This window comes from Lissotriton vulgaris, chromosome 7 (assembly GCF_964263255.1).
Source record: "Lissotriton vulgaris chromosome 7, aLisVul1.2, whole genome shotgun sequence".
Lineage (NCBI taxonomy): Eukaryota > Metazoa > Chordata > Amphibia > Caudata > Salamandridae > Lissotriton > Lissotriton vulgaris.
Genome location: NC_141695.1, coordinates 1,438,310,955 through 1,438,333,781, shown reverse-complemented (window position 1 = coordinate 1,438,333,781; position 22,827 = coordinate 1,438,310,955). Strand labels below are relative to the sequence as shown.

The 22,827-nt window shown below is 44.4% G+C and overlaps 1 protein-coding gene across 2 annotated transcripts in view; it reads right to left on the bottom strand.

The window, feature by feature from the left end:
- Positions 1–22,827, bottom strand: part of LOC147705789 (bactericidal permeability-increasing protein-like) — a 408,685-nt gene that overhangs the window by 147,824 nt on the left and 238,034 nt on the right. The window contains exon 9 of one of the 2 annotated variants that reach the window (XM_086932244.1): positions 14,234–14,290. The exons of the other annotated variant lie outside the window; for it this stretch is intronic. Within the exon in view, the coding sequence (XP_086788370.1) occupies positions 14,234–14,290 (57 nt within the window). The remainder of the gene's footprint in view (positions 1–14,233; positions 14,291–22,827) is intronic. 2 annotated transcript variants of the gene reach the window in all.

The window sequence follows — 22,827 nt, the reverse complement described above, 5'->3', positions numbered from 1 at the left end:
TCCCGATTGAAGCTATGAATAGTGTTGGACATTTTTAAGGCGTGTACACAACATTGAGTACACGTAAATCGCCAGTAAAAGAGGACTGGATTAAGACCTCGTTTGTGTTAGCAATGTTAGGTGTGATTTCATCTGGGTTCTGGATATAATAAATGTGATGGTATATAACTAAGCATGACGTTAATACCTGGAGAGCGCAGTAGGATTTTTATCTCTAGACTGCCTGGCCTATTTCTCCTAAGCGCTCCCTGAAATATGGTCGAGCCCACCCTGACCTTTAGGAGTCAGAGTGAACCCGATGATGAAGCATGACACCAAAAGCATGTGTGAGGGTTACCTAACAAAAGGGAATTGCTTCCTTTTCCGCGCCTGAGCGGTTGACCCCTTGTGAGTCTAATTCTGAGCCTTTAGCCATGGGTATACTTTAAGTTAGCAATCATTTGATTCCGGAGGAAGTATCCACATCCTGGAATACCTCTCTTGCCCGTCTGGCCCTGGTAAATGTCCCTCTACCACTCCCTACAGTATAATATGAGAAAGATGATGACCATATGAAAGAGACAAAACCGGCACTCCCCGCCAAAGATGAAAAAGAGTCCATGCAGCATTAGATTGGCAGTGACGACACCAATATAGGCATGCAGCCAATGCTTACAGGAGACGCAGGTCCAAGTGGGCAGCAGACATCTTTGGAGCAAGCCCCGCTCTCAACATCAGTAAGGTCCACCACTGGTTATGATGCTGCCGGCTTCCTGAAACCACCACTTCCATTCGATACCACCAAAGAGCAGAATATTGCCGAAAAATTGACTGCATTGATTGATGTCTAGAAGAAGCAGATTATGAAAAGATCATCAATTACTTAAATAACTTGGCAGGTGGCAGAGATGAATGAAATATCTTACAGTTAAGTTAAGGAGGCCTTCGACATACAGTGGAATCCAATGCCGAATGTCAAATGTGAAAGGTACAGGCAAGACAGCAAGTTGGTGAAATGAAGGGTAAGTCTGTTGAAAGACTTGATACTCTCATCCAGCATTGCAACTTCAAATTCAATGATGAAGAAGTCATATCACTCAGAGTCATTGATGGTTGTAAGTCTGACTCATTCAGACCACGTATGCTGAGAGAGACGCTCAGTCAGGGGAATGTACTCATGGCTGCGAGAGCAGAGGAACGTGCAGATCGACAAGCTGCTGATATGGAAGATGGAATAAACCAGAACGAATCAGCATTGAACATAAAAAGTGAGCAGACACTGAAGGACAAGGCCATAAAGTGATGTCTTTGAGGAAAAAGAAGTAGTGTTTCCGATATTGATTCTCCTTCCCACATGAAGGTAAATGCTCCACCATTAGGCAAGTATGGAAATGATGCAGTAAATCAAAAGAGAAACCAACTGCATTACATCAAGAAGAGAGAATTACTGCCAGAAATTTCCAGAAGAACTCTAGGCATGCCCACAAGGTCTAACAATGACGTCAACTGAGGCAAGTGAGAACAAAACATATTCAATCATCATCAAGGTCATCTTCTAAAGGCTCTTGAATGTCATTGTTGAGTGACAGTGAAGACAATGGCTGTGCAATGATGATGTCAACCACTAAACAACGTGCACATGTAGGTGTGGCTGCATGCTGAGAAGAACCCAAGTCCAAGAGAGGTCGCCACGTGAAACACTCAAATTTATTTGAACAGTGCCCTAAGATCACACTAAGGGTGAATGGCTTTCCATACATTTAATCGACAATGGTGGATCGATAGACATTATGCCAGCAGAAAAATACAATGAACTGTCTCAAGTGCCCCGTCTCACACCGTCCAAGACAAAGGTATACAAGTGAGCTGCCTGTACGCCATTGCAAATTCAAGGATCATTTGCAGCAACCATGTGCCAAAGGGAGACAAATGTACAAGCGCTAATTCATGTTCTTTAAGGTACTTCATCAAGTGCATGTTTACTCAGTTTCTGTACTGCTGCTGACATGTGGCTGATCTCTATCAATAATAGCCTGAACGCACATGCTGAAATAGTGAGTCAGATCCTGTCGTTATTCCATGGGCTAGGAAAACTTAAGACAATGAAAGTGCAACTTCAAATTAATAAGGACAATCATCCTTTGCTCAACTACATTGGCAAATTGCGTTCCATCTACAGGAAGCTGTTGAGAAAGAACTTGAAATGCTGTTGAAGCATGATATCATTGAATGCTCTACTGGTCCAATGCCATGGGTTTCACCCGTAGTGGTAGAGCCAAAAAAGGACAGTGGAGGTGCTATGTGCATTTGTGTTGATATGTGTCATGCTAACAAGGCAATCAAGAGAAAACAACTTCCAGTTCCCCATACTTCATACATGATTACACAGCTGAATGGTGAAAAGTCTTTTCCCGCCTTGATCTGAGTAAGGGGTATCATCAACTCGAACTAGAAGAAAGCAGCAAGCAGAATACTACCTTTTCGACCCATGTTGATTTGTTCAGATATAAAAGACTACATTTTGGGGTGTCATCAGCTGCAGAACTCTTTATGGATTGTTATTTACCGCATAACACATGCCTTTAATTACAGTGATGATATACTGGTATTTGGTGCAACTCAAAAGGAACATGACAAAGCCCTTACACAAGTATGCCATTTACTTACTGACTCAGTTCTCTCTTTGAACACATAACATTGTGAATTTCACAAAGTAACACTCAGATTCTTCTGGCATATTTTCTCTGGAAAGGAGATGACACCAGATGTCACTAAAGCATAACCTTTATCATCCACTTGTCTCCCACAGGATGTGACCATGCTGCGATCTTTCTTCCACATGGCCAGTTACTGTTTCAAGTACATTTATGACTTTGCCACAGTCAGTGCCCCATTGAGAGATTTAAAAAAATGGAACGCTCTGTTAAATTGGTCACATGAATGTGATCGAGCATTAAAAAAATGATATATAAAAAAGGGGGGTCTTGGGGCGCTTGTAAGTCCAGCATACACGCCCCAGAATAATCAGACTATCAATTTCAGTATGCAGTTCCTTGAGGAAAAGTAGAGGTAGAGGCCTGGTTGGTATTGCGAAATTTCCCAGGGGTGGAGACAAGGTGTCTCTCACTTTGGGAATTAGGGCCCTCACACACCCGGCTGGGTGTCATGCTTCATCATAGGAAATGCTCCTGGTCAGGCCAGTACTGCAATGCCTGACGGGCACCCTATGAGGGGCTCTTTCTCTGTGATCTTTTAGTCCCAAGCCGTAAGGTGTGGTGTGGGTAACGGGCATTGTAGTGCAGACGTGAGTGGGGAATGTGAGTGAATTGTGAGAGAGATTCTAAAATGGGGCACAGTGGTGCTCCAAATCAATTTTCATCAGTGAGTCCACTGGTCCCAGTTAAAATAAAAGGTGTGTCACGACTGAGATAATGTACAGTGGTGACTACAATGTGTGGTTTAACATGTTTCTTGCCTCGTGTGTCAGGATGATCACATGGCAATTCTTCAGGACCAAATGAAAGGGATAACTATCTACACAGTGGTTGGTTCCATAGTTAGTATACAGTGTAAACCACCCCCACAAAATGCCCTAACACTGAGCTACCCTATTTTCACCCCAACCTAAAACATAAAATTATAATGAAAATGCATCAATTATGAGACACAACATTAAAAGCAGCCTCTAGAGAGGTATCATGCAAGAGACATGCAAGAGATTCGATGGTCAGGTTGTTTCTATAAAACAAATGTGACAGGCACTGTGGAAAGGAAGAAAGTATGTGGGAACCATGTGGCACATCTCAGAACTCAAGCAAGCGTTGTGGTTCAACAACCACCAAGATTGGTATGGTAATTACAAGTCACCTAACTAGAGTGGCTCACCAGCTCATTCGAATCACTGGTGGAGGGTACTTTAAAACTTTTAATGTCCTGGATAGAAAACAATAGTGAGGTGAGAAAGTTAAGAAAGACCAAGTAAAGAAGGCATCAGCATTTGCACAAGCATGCTAAAAGAATTAAGGAAAACAGGTGCCCAAGATAGCGACCCTGTGGGAAGAGCATTCTTGGGTTAAAGACAGTTGTGTAACGACGAAATTGCCGGATGACCTACCCTCTCTCCACCCGCTCGGTAGAGTGCGTAGAGAGGAGAGAGCTGTATTAGGGATTCTTCGCAGCCAGCGTACAGCCACAGGTGTGGGAAATGTGGGCCACGCTGAAGGGGAGGTGGGTCTGGCATAGTGTGGAAAAGCAGAGGCAGTGCTTCCTAAAAAAAATCAAGTATAGAAGAAAAAACGGCCGCCATCTTGGCGCTGTAGTCGGACTAAACCGACATGCTTTAGTGAATGATGGAATGAGTGCAGGTAGCACTCAGAAAGTTTTAAAATCCCTAAGCGCCCAGGTATAAAAAAAGAAAAATATTGATTTATAGAAACCAGGAGCCCTTAACAATGGTAGAGCATGAGCACCGAGAGAATGTAGGGCAAGTGTGTACTCTGCCGCTCCAAGCCATGTAAATGCATTTAAGGAGATGGTATACAGTATAGAAATATTCAGATAACGTACTTAAGTCAAAAGAGGGACCAGACCAAACAAAAGAGGACAGTGTCTTTTTACAGTCGCCTGTTAATGTGAAACTTAATGTGTGCCAGCTGCAAGAGGAAACCTGAGTCTCTGGAACCAATGTAAAAATGTGGATGAATGTGAATAAAGGGCACCCGCCCTAACCACAAGTGTAAAATAGGATGGTGGGAGGGGTGAGATGGGCCTTCTCTTGGGACCCATACCAGGAACCGGGGGTAGGCTTTGCGATTAGGTGAAGTATTATCTGCTTAATTTGCTCCAGGGAATGTCCTCATTCAGACCCTGTTAATCACAGGAGAGGTGAAAAATCCAATATTGTTCTCTCCTGAAATGAATTAAAATGGCCTATTTTGATCAAAAACTTCATACTGAAATTGTGGTAGATGTAAGCCTGGTCGGGCTGGGTGCAGTCTTTGCCCAGCACACTCGGCACGAAAATGCTCTGAGTCGCATTGTGGCTTATGCGAGCAGGAGTCTGTCACAGATAGAATGTGCTTATTCCCGCCTGAGAAAGAAAGCCTAGCTGTAGTGTGGGCTTGTGAATACTTTCATGTATTTCTACATGGGAAGCACATCACCCTTGTCACTGATCACCAGGCATTGCTCACCATATTTGGAAATCTGAAAGCCAAGATGCCATCTTGCATCGAGAGGTGGGGGTTGCAACTCCAAGAGTATGACTACACTATTGTTCATAGGCCAGGGAAAGATCATAATAATGCTGACTTTTTTTCACAAGTACCTTTGCAGTGTCACAGTACAACGTCTAAGCAGCTGAGGTATATATTAACTTCATTGTCAAGTCAAGCACACCTGCGGCAAACAAATTCTTGCTGCTACAAACACCAATCAAGAGATGCTTTCCCTGAAGGATATTATTTCACAGCAATCCTGGGGGATACAGATTCGACATTTTACAGAAGACTTTGAATATCAAAAGTTCAGAAATGTGAGAGAGGAACTTTCTGTTACTCAATAAGACATTTTATTACGATGTTTGAATATTGTAATTCCTAAGAGCCTGAGACAACAAGTCATAGACCTAGCATATGAGGGTGATCGTGGCATTGCCACCACTAAGACAGCTCTCCAAGACTAAGGGGCCCATTATGATCGCAGACGGACTTGAGTCCGTCCGCGATCACTGAGTAGGAGGGAACCTCCGCATGGCCTGCGGAGTTCCCTCCTGTGCAATTAGGATGTGACCGCCACCATGGCGGTCACATCCTCTATATTTAACATTGCGGCGCAATGTTAAAAATGCATGCAATGCATTTGTATGCAGAAAGCGTCAGGCACCGTACCCCCACCCCCCTTCACCCAGGGGGCCCGCAACGGGCCCCCACAGTGTAGGTCCATATGCTTTTCCACGGTGGAAAACCCGCCGCGGAAGAGCATATTTTTTTGGGCATCCTAATATGGCTGGCGGTGTCTGAGAGACACCACCACCATATTAGGGCTTTTCCGCCGCGGTTGTAAGCCAACGCGGCGGAAAAGCTGCGGACTGAAACCAGGACCCACCAGCCATCCTAATGCGGCGGTGGGTCTTTGGTGGGTCCGCTGCGGTTTTTCTGCATCCTCCGGGTCGGCGGTGGCTTCCGCCGGCCCGGAGGATGTGGAAAATCCGCAATCCTAATGTGCCTCTAAGTGTGGTTTCCTCACCCTGATGAAAGAATTGAAAGAGAACTTAACGCCTGTCATATGTGTAACTGCTCTTCTCCCAAAACAACACAGCATCCACAAGTTATGTCTGATCTTCGAAGCAAGTGTGGGATAGGATTGCAGTTGATTTCTTTAAACCCCTCAACAATGGACATCATCTCATGATAGTCATTGATTAGTTCAACATGCTGAGCTACAAGGAAGCAACCTCAAGTCAGCTTTATGTTAAGCCCTTCGAGCTTACAGGTCAACTCCCCATTCCACGACAGGTGAAAGCCCCGCCACCTTGATGTTTGGCAGAGCCAAGGGAATAAAATTGACACAATGGACCACTAACTGATCGACAGATGCTAACGAGATCCCAAACAACAGATTTATTTCACAAGTCACAAATGGAGACCTGTGCTGACAAATGCAGAGAGGGGGTTGCCTATCTATCTTTGGTTGATTGGTAATGTAAACTCGGCTACCCATGAAGTGTATGTTATAGGGTCAATGCTGCACATAAAACATGCTTGCAATACCTAAAGAAGTTGTATCTGTGATGGCATTAATCATGCTTCATATTATTCTGAGCTATTATGTTCTTAATTTCAGACCTCCAATGCCATACGAGTTTATTAAGTAATGTGTACAAAAGAAGCTTGGATGATGTCATCAGTTACGTCATTTGAGATGTCATCAGTGATATCATAAATTGTGTCATAGAACATGTCATGAGTGATGTAATATGTATGGTCATAAGCAGTGCCTGGGGGAGGCGCAAGTAAAGTTATGCTTACCTATGCTATCTATAACTGGTGAATTCTCTGTTCTTTTTAGTTCAAAATATTGATATTGTCACCTAATCATAATGTTACTTTAAACTTTGGCCTTTTCAGTGAATTTTGACTTTTTTTAAAAGTCAAAAACAGATCTTTTTATCATCTTTGGAAAGGGGGCAGAGTGATTCCCTTCACTCAATTACAGCTAGAGTATGACTTGGCTAAAACAGAGTATTACAGGTACCTGCAGATCAGACACGCTCTATTTGCGGGGATACGGTAGGGAGAGACACCACCTGACTCCTTCCCGCTGTAAGATAGGGTCTTAGACAGGAGTCTCCCAGAAAAAACTATATTGCTCATATATAAGAAATGAATTAGCAATATGGCTGATCCTCTACTTTGACTTTGAACAAAATGGGAATAAGACATCGCTGGTTTGGATGACGAGGAATGCCTCGAGGCCCTGGCCTCGTTTAGAGAAACTGCAATTTCTGATAGGCTCAGACTTGTGCAGTTAAAGATACTCCACAGAATATACCTAGCGGGACCCCCGCTGGTAAAGATGGGTTTCAGTAATGAAACCGACTGCCTTAGGAGATGTGGGCAAGGGAGCACTTTTATACATATACTCTGGGAATGCACAGTCATCCAGAGATATTGGAGCGCAGTAACGCAATGTATGGAACGAGTAATGGGGTATAAAACTGACTGGAACATCAAATTAGGTCTCTTGAATATCTGGAACCCGACAGATCTGAGTTCTAAAAAGAGAATATGGGTAACACTTGGAATGATGATAGCTAAAAGGAACATTGCACGAAAATGGAGGGCGCAGGAACCACCAACACTGAACGAGTGGGGGAAAGGCATGGTTGGGTACATGGTGTCAGAAAGGATGGTATATGAATCTAGGGGGTGTCCCACCAAATGGACACATATCCGGGTAAATGGAACAACTATAGAGGCGGGTCTCTGCATTCCCCCACAGCCCAGACGTGACACTGAGCCAGATAACCTGCCATGAGAAAGTTTACTGTGAATGTGTATGTAACTATATGTGACTTTGGAATTGTCGCCCGCCTTTTACCAATTGTGTAACTCCACATGTACCTTATTGTATGCTCTGGCATCTACAGATCAAGAGCAGGCGGAAGATCCTTCTCTCACATTGCAGGCAAGACCTGGAACGAGCTACTCGCAGACATCAGATGTGCACCATCCTCAACACCTTCAGGAAGACCCTCAAGCCTTGGCTTTTCGGCTAAACAGATCTGTTGACCCCCCCCCTCAGCACCTTAAGACCCTCACAGGTGAGTAGCGTGCTTACAATTCCCAGATTGATTGATTGTATGATGTCTATCATGTCTAATTTTGTCCTTAATAAAAAGTTAAGACAATTTTAGAGTCAATCAATTTTTATTATGCGGAAAGGAAATATGGTACTCAGCCCAGCTGCCTACATCAACTTGCCGGCAGGACGTAAACACAGTGCAACGACACAGCGTCTGGGCCTACATCGCGGAGGACGACCCAGCGAAATGCTATGAACCAAAGTGGCAGCCCGCCTGTGCTATGACCACCGCCTTTTCAGAAAATGAGCAAAGAGAAAAGTAAACACCATCCCCCACCTTCTACCCGCCCCTACACCGACCTCCCTCCTAGTCCCACCGACCCCGCATCAGCTTTTAACTATACAAGTGCTACAAAAAATCCAGTAATTCTCCAAGGGAGGGTTCAAACCACTGAGTTAGCCCTGTCCGATTCCAAGGGAATGAGTTGTAGAATCTGTAGGTATTTTGGGCAAGTTACTTTTCGTAGAATTTTTTTCTTTTTTAACATCAAACAAGATTAACTTGGAGATGTTAACTGGCCAGAACATTGCTGATGCTTCTTTGAACACTGAATTTCCAATGATTGCAAGTTGAATGATTCAGAATGAGGAGTTGGTGCCTGCAGAAATATATTCAACAGATATGGGCTATATTGTTTAAGAACTTAACAGTAAATTGGAGGAAGCTGGCCTTCGTGATGTGCCACATGTTGAGTGGGTTGTTTGGAATGGTTCCAATCTATTTATTGTACTGTGAAATGACACAGATGTTATTATTGTGCTACTTAGATTTGTTGCAATGTTCATAAGTCAAGAATTGTCAGAGTTATGGATACGTTATGGATCAGGCAAGAAACTTCACTTAAACCCGCTTCATATTCTGTAGAAGAATCTTGACCCAGAGACGCCCAGTTTTCTTATCAAGGCACATATTCTTAGGGGTGACGAGACTATGAGCAAAATTGGAACAAAGCTTGGAGCTTTAACTGCTGAACTTGTGAAGATTCTAAAAGTATTTGCTGGGACAGAAGAAGCATGTGACTTCAAAGATGTAGAAAAATACCTTGTACTTAAAATGAGTTCTGACTGACACACATTTGACGATCTTCAGTACAGTGAGTTCAAGAGATCAGTACCGCTAAGTGACCTTCCACCAATGTCATATTCTGTGCATGGACACATTAAAAGAGCAGTCCACTTGATCAGTATATGTGTAAATGTTTTGGATCATGCATATGTAGAGAAATATCTGTGTGAATTTGGTTGGAAAGATATTGATGAAGTGCTAAAACCTACGGAATTTCTGAAGCCTCTATCCACAGAACTGACAAGTACGTGTGCTTGCAAAACCTGTGCTACAAAAAGATCTCCCTCTACATATGCTATTCTTAAATGTTCAACATTGTGCAAATATACCACAAGCAATTGCTGAAATAAATTAATAAAGTGAACCATGAAAATATGTTTAACACAGGAGTGATAAATAATATTGTGTTTTCATATTCAAATCATCAACATTGTTTGGTATATAAGTAAAAGGATTAAAAATCATTATTATTTGCATCATTTCTATATATGTCTTTCTTCCTCTATTATAGTTGCCATTTTGGAAAATGGCAGACGGTTGCTCTGAGGAGTTAATTATTTTCGGTCTCCATAAGACCACTTGACCCCTAAAACCTATGGGCCTCATTTATGAGGCTGTGCGTCACTTTTACGCTGCTGGTGCGTCACTTTTTGTGACGCACCAGTGGCGTAAAAAATGTGCCTTGTTGCGCCATATTTACAAAGTGACACATCTAGGTAGATGTGTCACTTTGTAAACCCCTACGCCACATTATACCTGCGCCAGGTATAATGTATGCAAGGGGGGCGTATTGACGCAAGGAAGGGTTGTAGAAGTGAAGCAGTGAAATCTATGAGATTACACTGCGCCACTCTTAGGACGCCGTTGCGTCAAAATCTTGCGCTTGCCTCACAGCAGGCGTAAGACTGACGCAGGCCCTTTCACATGGGGCTTGCCCCATGTGAAAGGACGCATTGCTGGAGTTGAGTCACTTTTGAGAAACACTGCAGCAATGCGTCACTTTTGCGCTTACAGATACGTCAGAAATACTGACGTATCTGTAACTCCTTGCGACATGATGCGTCATACATTAAATATGACGCATCAGGAATGTCGCAAGGAGTGCGCACTGAGAAGTGACGCATCGCTGCTTTCACGCAGTGATGCGTCATTTCTCATAAATGAGACCCTATGTTTTGACACCAAAATGAAGAATATATGTCTCATGGTTCCTTAAATATTACATAATCACTGCAACACATCTGCCATTATTAAAAATGTCATTCAGGAAAATTCGGCCCAGATCTGTAATGTCTACCCAAGCTAAATAACTTCTCTAATGATCCTAAAACACGAATCAAAAATGAAAATATTGGGAAAACTATTTTTTACGAAGGTATGTCAGATGGACGGGATTACTTTGTAAGTATTCGGCTTCTCGACATTGTTCGGGTCTGCAATTTACTTACCATGTTCCAATTCGGTGCTAGATTAAAATTTAGGGTGTGTTAGAAATGGGATGTTTGGTAGGCTAGGGCATGGGCCAAAGCCAGGCAGAAACCACCACTCTAATCAAAATAAGGGAGTTACACTCCTAAAATAACCCCTGCTCACCCCCTTGGTAGCTTGGCACGAGCAGTCAGGCTTATCTTAGAGACAGTGCGTAAAGCATTTGCACATAACCAACAGTAATAAAGTGAAAGCACTACAAAAGGACACCAAACCAGTTTAGAAAAAATATCCAATATTTTTATATACTTAAGACAAAAACAAAAACAATAAAAATCCACAATACAGTTCTTAAAAATCTTCAGTGATCAAAATATGCTTGAAAAGGAGTTCCTTGATGTCAATAGCTCCGTCCGGGGATATGACGGCGTAGTGAGCAAACAAACCCAACACTTCTGACTCTCTGCGGTGTCGCAGGCCAGCTACGGTGTCGGGAAGGCCCGCAAACAGTACCTTTTAGAAATGCAGGGCGTCTGTGACCTCTCATTGTTACAAGCGTTGCAGATTGAACTCCTCTCTGTTGAAGTCAGGAGCACTGGAGTCAGCAGGCATTGGGTGCTGCGGGTCGAAGTGCAGCAGTGGGGCGTTTGGTGCCCTCAGGTTGCGGTGCGAGCAGCGGCTCAGTGGCGGCATCAGATGGCATCATCTGTGAGACCAGGGTCGCGGTGCGAATTGAATACATTGCTCGTCGTGGTGCTGGCAGGTCACGGTGCAAGCAGCGGCATCGTCTTTGCTGAAGCGCTGTCGTCAGCTGACGAACTGGAGTTGATGGCGCCGGAGTAGGTAGACCAAGGCTGCGGTGTGGGATGAGAGCGGTGCATCGTGTAACTTTACGAGTGGTGACCTCGAACCACGGTGCAAGCAGCTGCATCAATTTTGGCATGGAGCTTCGGCGTCAGGGATACAAAGGCATCATCGTGAAGCGAGGCTGTGCGGAGTGCGGGGCTCACAGGTCACAGTGCGAGCAGCGGCTTGGTGGCGGCATCAGCAGGCATCGTCGGTGAGACCAGGGTCGCAGTGTGGCATTGTGGCGGTGCCCTCTGCGGTGCCTTTAAGACACGGAGTTGGCAGAGGCGTCGTAGATGGTGTTGGGTTTCTTTTTCTTCTGTTGCAGCACAAAACACACAGCCCCAGTCCTGGGGGCAGAAGAGCTTGAAAGCTTTGCTGTTCCAGAGACTTCTTGAACAGGGGGCAAGCTCTACCTCAAGCTCTTGGAGAAACTCACAAACATAAATTACAGAAAGTTCATTCTAGTCCTTTCACTATCCAAGACAGAAGCAGCCACTGCAGGCCAACACAGCAAAGCACACATCAACAAGTTAGTTGCTCCTCACAGCTTCTCCAGCTCTTCTTCTTGGCAGTCTTCTTTGTCCAAAAGAGTTCTAAAGTCCAGGGGTCTGGGGCCAATATATATATATCCCAAAATCCTTTGATCTCTTAGGCAGAGAGTGTCTGTGCCCAGCCAGAACCAGTTCTGCATTCTCCGGTGTGCTTTTCAGGCAGAAGGTAGAGACGGCATAGTCAGAGGCAGACCAGGCCCTTTGAGGTGCAAGGACATCTCCTCCCCTTCCCCAATTGCAACCCAGGTCTATTCAGCCCTTTCATGACCCCCTGGACTATCTGGAGCCACTCCTGCTCCCCAGACTTCTATCATACAAAACCTAGACAGGCAATCCACATTCCAGCAGAGACACACTGGATGACTGAGCAAGAAAATACCTACTTTTTAAGTGGTATTTTGAAACACAGAATGTAAAAATCACCTTCACTAAAATATGCATCTTTAGATTCTGAGTTAAGGCATACAGAAATGTATTTTCCTCCCTAATTCCCCAGGCCAGTTATGTTTATAAGATGTTATAAGCAAACTCCCTATTCTTTCCTATGGGGAACAGGTAGACTTGCAATTGCAGAAAACGAAATTGGCCGTAATTCGCTATCAGGACATGCCACACACACCAGGGCATGCCCTACCTTTCACATACACTGCACCCGACACACAGGGGTACCTTGAGCCTACATAAGGGATGGCTGACATGTAAGAAAAGGGAAGGTGAGGGACTGGCAAGTGTGTGCACTGGCCAAGTCGGCATGGCAGTTACAAACTGCGCACAGACTCCGCAATGGCGGGTCTGAGTTACCTTTTCAGGGCTACTCACATGGGTGGCACAATCAGTGCTGCAGGCATTTGATTCACAGGCCCTGGCACACTCAGTGCACTTTACTGGGGACTAGCAAGTAAATCAACTATTCAAGCATGGAAACACCAATCCATAACACAATTTACTGCACTTGCACTTTACCACTGTTCAGCAGTGAGACAAGTGCGCAGAAACACTACGCCAGCAAAAACAGAGTCAAAACTGGGAGGTCAGAAAGCAAAAACTCAGGGGAAACATGCCAAAAGATGCCAAGTCTAACAGGGTCCATAAAAAGGGGGAAGGGCAATTAAGAGCTTTTAATGCCAATAGCATAAGCACCTATTCCTTGAACTTCACTATCCACAAATGAAGACACTCATAGCCATTTCCCCTGCTTCTAGGCTACTTCTACATCGCCCTTTCAATGCAGTCAGGAAGGCTTGGAATGCAGACCGACAACAAGGGTCCTCATTATGAGTCGCCCATAAATTCAGGGACTTACTGAGTTGAACGGAATTCTATTTCTTGGTTTTTCACATGGATATTCCTGCTCCTGGAAGCAGGCAAAAGCTGTATGTGAAACAACAGGGAAAAAGCATGCAGAACCACATATTTCTGGGTGGCACCCAGAATTACAAGGTTTCTGTTAATGGTAATTCTGGGCCGGGTAGACAACAGGGATTTGAAAAGGCCATTTGTATCGAAGGTCATAATATGTTTCTGCGTTCCATACCTTATGACTACCTAGGCCAGTGTCAAGATATCACAAAGGGTTCCGATATATGTAGCAATTTGCTAAATATTTATCATGGAGTGACACAGAACCAGCTGGAAAATTCTTGAGGGTGTACAAACTGTTCATAGTACACAGGATCAACCTAAAGTATCTCTGTGAGGAAGACAGAGTCAGAATCAAAAATTATCTTCCGCGAATAAGAGTGTCTTACACCTGCAAATTTCTGAAGAAAGTCATATGTAGGCTGAAAGTAAGACATAAAAAAACAATAAAAGCTGTATGGATCTGAACCATAACAATAAGTAATCAACCAGATCACCGTAGAAACTGATCCCACAAGACTGGAATGTGATGATCATTTATTGTAGACACTGTACTAATTAATTTACTTCTTACTGTCCCTGTATATTGCTGCCAAATTGTTTGTCCCCTCCCCCCATCAATACCACCACTTTCCTGAGGGATCAGCGTTCCAATGGATGAAGTGTTCAATCGGATGTTGAAATCCTTTGGAATCTGCAGTGGGGCAAACAAGATAAACACGTATGATTATGATCAACACTTGTTGAACACCAGCAAATACAATCTACGTAATGCAACTGCAAGATTATCGTGAAATACTACTACTTGCATAAACCTAAGCGGACAGTAATAGTTAATCTATTTATGGTTATGATTTATGGTAGCACAAGTTCTTTAAAGTTTTGTAAAGAAAAATATAGCTTACTCAAAGATCACTAAAGGGATTTACATTGTTGGCATCCAACATCATTCTATTTTAGAACTTAGGGAACTCTGTAAATGTCTCTCAGTCAGTCTTTTATGGACTCTCTTTCAATGACCCAAAAAGTAGGCGAGGGCGAAATTTGTGTTACGCTTGCATAGTTAGTGTAATTTCTGGAATTTTGTATTAGTCTTGTTATACAAAATTCCTGAAATTATGCTAGTATGCCACATCATATAATTGTGTGCTGTTTGTATTATGAATTAACCCAAATGCGCTGTTTGATAACTCAGGAGCCGTGTAAGCTACAGAAAGTGAGCGCCTGCTATTTATGTTGATTTTGATTTCTTCCCATTGCGTAAAATTAATCCTTGTGTACAAAGGGGACGTGAAGAAACATTTAATGATAAAACACAGCACCTAATGCAAATTTGCATTCTGCATAATTGCACATCATTTTTTTTGAGTAATTGTTTCAAAAATTTCACTTAATTACACAAAAGCAAATTGTGCAAATTTCAAACAGACCTACTAAAAGGACTCAAGTTTTGGGGTCATTCTCTAACAGATATGATGAAACAGCAAGCCCTTAAACCTTGTCTTTGGGAGCCTGGTTTCAAGTAAATATGTATTTTATATCACATTATTGCACAAAGTGAGAATCTTTGAAGTTTACATTGGCTCCCAAGTCTGAAGCTTAACCCACTTGATTTATCTCAACAAAATTACCTGATTGTGCATTATGGAGCTTGATGAGGTTGTAGCTAATACAATTTCCCAATAGGTTTTCACAGGAAGGAATGTACAATAATTTATAGAACCTCGTTTACATAGGTGGTCGATAGTGGAAGACTCCTTGTAATGCTGTGACTAACAGGCAGCCAAGTCTAATGGTCTATGACAGTAACGGTCTGTGCCATCAACTACCAACATCAATCAGAGAGCAGGTTGTAAAGTCAAATCCCAAGGCCATCACCCCTGTTTGGAAGCATCCCTATTAGTTAAGGTTTGAAATATGTTCTTTTCAGGCAGAATGTATGATGTCACTTTTTCAAGCCTCTGGAAGCTGACGTCATTGGCTGTCCAATTTTCCACACTCTTTTGCCACCTTTTCTATGTCACTTGCATTGACTTTTCATTGTGTTTTTGCTGTTTCCCTTAGTAATTAAATATATTTGCACAGAATTAAAAACAGAGTTCAGAATCAAGGTCCTGTACAACTGAAGAAGGGGCAGTTGTGGCACAAGCATTTAAGCTGACACCTAAAAAGTTGGGGGAGTCCTTACTCAGGAGACAGGTAGAGGGACAAAGCATAAACAGACAGATCACACCTGGAGCAGATGTTAACTAGCTGTCAATTGTGTGGAAGGTGAAGAAATCTTAGGCAATCCGGTTTCCTACATGTTATCGCCTCCGAGGAACTACAAACATTTCCATTACTCTTAGTTCTACTTCCTCAACCAACCATTATACCTCAATTAAGGGGTGTGTCACAGGTGAAGGTTAGAAGGCAAGGAAGGATATATTTTAAAGAAAGTCTGTCTCCCTAGGTCAAGATAGATAAATCAACGAGTAAGTACTAGGGTAAGGAATAAGTACTGGAAGGTAATATTGGGCAAACCATAACCAATATATTTACTTGGTGTTTGACCATGGGGCCAAACCCTATACACACAGATTACAGTCTCCTAAACCGGTACAGCTGGGTGATTAATTTTGCCTGACTCACATGTATCATTTCTGTCTAGTGCTTTGTACAGCCCCACAAACCCCCTCACTGCTCACTCATTCACTCCTTTCAACCAACAGAAATATAAACGAAAATTGCTGTATTTAAAGGAAATATAGTATCAATGGAGAAACTCCACACTGAAAATAATTCAACTAAGTCAGCCATTTCTGGAAGCTAAAGCGTGCCAGACTCAACCCTCCGTTTTTGTTTCAGAGACTCCTTGGTAACGGAATGTGTCTGCAGCTGTGTGTTATTTTTATATTACGCTAATACCTGATGACGAGTAGGTTACACGCTGCAGATGTTTCTTCATGGCTGAAGGCTGGGAAAGTTCATGCTCGGAGGACCTTATCCAAAGAACTGTGTTCAGTCGTTTCTCATAATTATTTATGATAAATGTATGTTTATATACTAAACATTGCGAGCATGCTGTTGGACTTAAAGGCACACCATGCTACAAATGAGTCGAGAACAAAAATACAGCGAGTACATTTTGCACTTCAATTTGATAAAATATATCTCTATGCAGACCATGTCTGTATGTGTGTGTTGTATAGCACAACTTTAGCTGGACAGCAACACAATGATGTGCAGGAAGCAAGCCTCGGGGGCTGGGGAGAATGCAATGAGGGGAAGGGTGACAAGGTGGTGATGTTGGAGGCAGCAGCCTTTCAAGAGACACGTTTTTAGATTTTTACTGAAGTATGTAAGAGTTTGTGCCGTTCTGATGTTGAAGGGATGCTGTGCCACATCCTGGGTGTGTGACTAGAAAAGGACCTTTTTTCTTTCTTCTTGCAGTATTGTGTGTTTCCTGTCTGGCACTGTCGGTACCCCTAGTCTAATGCTGCACTTCAAACATGGTTAGCTTACTTGCTAGTAAGCCTGGGCTCTTTGGATAGTGCCCTGTATGAATTGGTTTTGACAATGATCCGAGCTTGCAAGAGAAGCCATAGTAGATCCTTTAGTGTCATGTGATACAATTGAATTTCTTCAGACTCTTTATGAAGCATGCCACAGCTGTTTATGGGAGCAAGCATGGTATCTGAAAGACCCTTGAACAAGTCTTTACCTCCACCTGGGTGGCAAAGGACTAGGGTTTGTACTTGTTAGATTTGGGGGTCTCTAGTTGGCACAGGTAGGTACTTGTGACAAATAGGGACCCTTGACACTAGTCAGGATAAGGGGATTACACTTCTAAATAACCCCTGCTCACCCCCTTGGTAGCTTGGCACGAGCAGACAGGCTTATCTCAGAGGCAGTGTGTAAAGCATTTGTGATCACATACAGTAACCCAGTGACAACACTACAGATGGACACCACAAAAGGTTTTATATAAAAAATAAGTATACTTTATATAGATTTACCACAAGACCATAAATGAAAAAAATACACAATACTTTTACTTTAAGATGGTAGCTTTAGCTTAGTTCAGTTCAGTTCTTAAAATGCGACGCTTTGCGTCAATGTACCTTACGATGCGTTGCGCTTCCACGACAAGCAATGTCGCAGTGAGGGAAATGCAGCAAAGTTCCGGTGCAATGAAATAAAGATGTGAAGATCTTCCAGATGCAGCACGCTTCTCCGGGGATGCAAGAAGTTCTCGGTTCGATGCGTGGACTGTAGCGGCAACACCCTTGTTCAGAAGTGCGACGGCAACAGCTTCAGCTGCAACACTCTTCTCCCACGTTTACGTGAAGCTTCCGCACGATGCGACAACTACAGCGGCGACATCCTTGTTCAGAAATGTGACTGCAGCAGGTCCTACAGCTGTGCGCTTCTCGGGGATGCGAGGCGTTTTCCTTGAAGCGGTGCAATGCGACAGTTCCAGCGGCGACACCCTTGTTCAGAAGTGCGATAGCAGCAACAGCGATGGTGACACGCTTCTTCTGCATTGCGAGACTCTTCTCGCGATGCGGTGCAGTGCGACAACTCCAGCGGCGACACTCTTGTTCAGACGTGCGACGGCAGGCAGCAGCGACGGTGACACGCTTCCTCTTCGTTGCGAGACGCTTCTCTTGATGCCGTGCAGTGCGACAATGCCAACAGCAACACCCTTGTTCAGAAGTGCGATGGGAGCAGCAGCGACGGTGACACGCTTCTTCCTCGTTGAGTCGCGCTTCCAGCTCCTTGCGACACGCACTCCCTCAGAAGGCCCAAAACAGCAGCAGGCACTTCCAAAAGAACTCTGGGGAGCTGGGGGTTGAAGTCTGTTGTCCCTGAGACTTCAGTAGGAGGCAAGCTCTTTTCCAGGCCCTTGGAGATCCTTCACAAGTTGAAAGTAAAGCACACAAAGTTATTTCTCCTCTCTTTGGCAGTAAGGCAACCACTGCAGGCCAATCCCCTAAGCAGCACTCCAGCTTAGGAATAATCTCTCCTCAGTTTCTTCAGGTTCCTCTCCTCAGCAGAGGTTTCTTCTTGTTTGTCCAAAAGTGATCTAATTTCTTGGGATCTGGGTCCCAATATTTATACTCCAAAATCCTTTGTCCTCTGAGGGCAAAGGAGCCTTTGCCCAGTCCAAACCAGTTCTGGAGCACTCTGTTGACATGACTCCTTCTTTCCTTTCACAGTGCAGGGCAGAAACATCAGAAGCCCCACAGGAGGTGGAGACAGCATTGTGGAGGGAAAGCACAGCCCTGGAGCATTTTGTTGACATGATTCCTTCTCTTCTTTCACTGAGCAGGGCATAGACATCAGACGCACCACAGGGGGTGAAGCCAGCACTGTGGGGGCATGCACTGTCCTATTCAGGTTCCAGGTGCAACTCCTCCCTCCCATCTAGATGCAGATCTCTCTATTCACCATTGGGCGGACTCACCCTGTCTCCTGGAATCCCCCAGCCCTGTCACTCAAACTCCAGACAAGGAATACACAACCTAGCAGAGGAAGGCTTAGGATAGTTAGACAAGAAAATACCTACTTTCTAAAAGTGGTATTTTCAAACACAGAATGTTAAAACCAACTTCACTAAAAGATGTTTTTATCATTCTGAGTTCAGGCATACTAAACTCGAATTTATACCATGTTCTCTGAGTCAGTTAGTATTATAAGAATGTAATAATCTAACTGCCGATTCTGACCTATGGAGAACAGGTAGCCTTGCAATAGTGGAAAACAAAAATGGCTGTAATTCACTATTAGGACATGCCACACACACCAGGGCATGTCCTACCTTATACTTACAATGCACCCTGCCCTTGGGCCTACCATAGGGGCGTCTGATATGAAGAAAAGGGAAGGTTTAGGGACTGGCAAGTGGGTGCACTAGATCAGTCAGCATGTCACCTTTACTAAGAACGCTGTGCTTGACCAGCTAAAATTTCGTGAAGATGTTCTGGCAATCTCGGATTGGACGGCTGACAACTATCTTCAACTCAATTCTTCAAAAACGGAGGTGCTTTTGATTGGCCGTGATTCCCACAAATGGGACCATCAGTGGTGGCCTGTGGCATTGGGTCCACCCCCTCAACCGAAAGAGGTAGTCAAGAATCTGGGGGTCTTGATGGACAACTCCCTCTCTTTCGAGCTCCATGCAAAAAAAGTAAAAGGAACCTGCTTTGGCCGCCTACGTGGACTCAAACCCATCGTGGGATTTTTCTAGGCCACCACCCATCAAGTAATTATTCAATCAGTGGTTCTGTCACATCTTGACTATTGCAACGGGTTCTTACTGGGCGTTAATAAAACGGTTACGGAGAGACTTCAAAGGGCACCGAATGCGGCTGCCCGCACCATTTTTGCCCTACCTAAATTCTGTCACACCTCCCATCTTCTGCACCGCCTGCACTGGCTGCCCATGGAACAGAGAATTCAGTTTAAGACTCTCTGTTTGACCCATAAGATCTTACACGGCCAGGGCCCCCAGATATTGCAGGGACTTTGTACTTTCTATGTTCCCACACGAGCATTGCGCTCTGCAGACCTGTATTTGGCCTGCACCCCCAGGGTGCGCAGGAGCAGAGCGGGAGGCCGCTCCTTTAGGTCTCTGGCCCCTGCCCTATGGAATTCTATTCCATTTGAGGCACGCATCACACAAGATCACTGGACCTTTCGTAAACAGATTAAACCCTGGCTGTTTGCCTCCATCTAGCGAGGTAGATGCGCTTGCCTGCTCTTGAAAGCAAATATACATGTCTGTCCTTTCTGCTGTGTCTTTCCCTCCTGGCTCTGTCTACGAGCGCTGGGACGTCCCATTGCTGGGGCAGCCATGCGCTATATAAGCTTGTCTAACCTAACAATACCAGACTGCATGCAGGCTCTGCAATGGCAGGCCTTAGACACATTTTACAAGGCTGCTTCTGTGGGTGGCACATTTGGATTTAAAAGCCCTGGGCACACTCAGTGCACTGTACTAGGGTCTGACAAGTAAATCAAACAAGCCAATCATGGAATCACTAATCCATACATCAATTTACAGTAGGGAGAGAATATGCACTTTAGCACTGATCAGCAGTGGTAAAGTGCCCAGAATCATAAAATAGCCAACAACAGGTCAGAAAAAAGACAGGAGGAAAGCAAAAAGTTCAGGGATGACCATGCAAAAAGGGCCAAGTCTAACAGTACTGCTATTCTGAATTCGTATTTAGGGAGAAAAGGTTTCACTTTCTTCAGGAGGCCGAGTTGGAAACAGTGGCAGCCGCTTTAATTTTGGGGTTGTGAGGCAACACGAAAGCGGGGGATGAGGAGGGTGAGGGGAAAATATTAAATAAAATCACTTACCTGCACCGGTGCTCCTTTCCCGATGCTGGTCATGCTGCAGAGGCTCACAGGGGGCAATCACGGCGCTGCTTTCTTGCTGGTAATACTATTTATCAGCATGAGAGCAGCACAGTGATTGGACTCATCGGTCAGTCTTGATGCTCGCTCAGGCACAGGGAGCCTGTGGCTTTTCTCCAACGGGCTGGGTTGGAGAAACATAAGTACGCATTTCTTTGTGGCAAGCCAAAGAAGGCCAGCCAAACTGACATGCAAACTTACAAGTGCCCAAGACTCCTCCCTACTGTGATGTGATGCTCGTCAGGATGGCCCCAACCCCACACTAACCTCGGCTGGTAATAAAAAAAGAAAATATGCAATTTTTTATTCTTTTATTTTTCAGTGGGATGACGCTCCTCTGCCATAACAGAGGAGCTGCCCCTGGTTGGAACCATGCCATCTTAATCTTCCTGGCAGTGTGTTCTTTGGATGAGGGATCGGTGGTTAGGGCGAATCTGAAAGATCCGGCCTGACCAGTCATTGAGGTGAAAAGCATGTTAAGCTTAAGTTGGAAAGTCAAGTTTGAATCTCAGACTGTTTGGTGCTGTTGGCAAATGGGAGCAATTCAATATTAATCAGATTGAGCATCAGTAAGTTGGTTGACATCCTTGACTGGATGAGTTCAAGTTAGAATTTGAGTCTTTGTATGTTGTTGGGGGAGGAGATTTTAAGGCAAATATGGGTCTTATTATGTTACTGGTCGATCTTGAGGTTGTCATCTGCAAGAATTGATCCAAGGGGTAGCATATAGAGATCAAATCTGATGGGTGAGAGGATAGAGCCCAGAGGTACTCTGCAAGAGACGGGGAGAGTTTGAGATCTTCTGGATCCAATTTGCATGATTTGCTGTTCATTGTTGAGACAGGATGTGCCTTGTTGCAGGACAGTCCCTGAAAGCCCATGTGTGTTTTCAGGGAATGGATCAATTCTGGATGGTAAACTGTTTCAGACTGAGGAGACATCTAGGAGGCATGGGTATTTTTTAAATGGGTGGGGAGGGCATCATTTACCACGTGGAGCTTGATTCTTTCAGTGCTGCAGTGAAGTCTAAATCCTGATTGGAAGTCTTATTTCTGCTTAATATTTCTGAAGCTGTTATCTGTTTTAATATCCTGCCTCGCAATTGTTGGCTACTCGCAAATGTGCATAACAATGAGATGGGGAAATATACATCTCTTATCATCTGCCAGTATGTGGGCACTAAGGCCATTGGCACTTATCCTTCTAAATTGACCCAACACATGCACACATGCATGCCTAGTGTCCACGTCTGCTTCATTTCCGTGCTCCCTACAGGCACTGAACCTAACAAGCAGATTGGAAATAAAAGTATGGATAGACATTTTGATTTTTAGAGCCAATCTCACAAATACATCCTGGATGCTGATATAGCATTAGCTACTCCATGGCTAGGCATTATCATGAGATACTTACCCACTGCCTGGTACTGAGCCGGCCGTAATAAAGAAGACCCCTAACAAGTGACACAGCAGTGCTGACTCTCTGCGTCTATAACACCAGTGTAATGAGGGTCTGTTTCAAACCCCAGGAGTGTGCTTGGCGTTACTCCTGCCTTCCACAGCTCTCAACATGCAGGGCCGGACTGGTAACCAAAACCGGCCCCGGCAAAGTGCTCGGCCAGCCCCCCTCCCCACTCGGGGGTTTGGAGGTGCCGCCGGGGCTGGCTGCAAAAATGGCCCTGTAACAAAAACGGACGCCAGGGGCCCAGAACCGGCACCCATCCGTGCGGCGCACCGGGGGATTGCCCGGTGCCCGCTATGGCCAGTCCGGCCCAGTCACCATGGCACTCTGACCATTTGAGGGGGAGCCACGGATGCCGGTGTG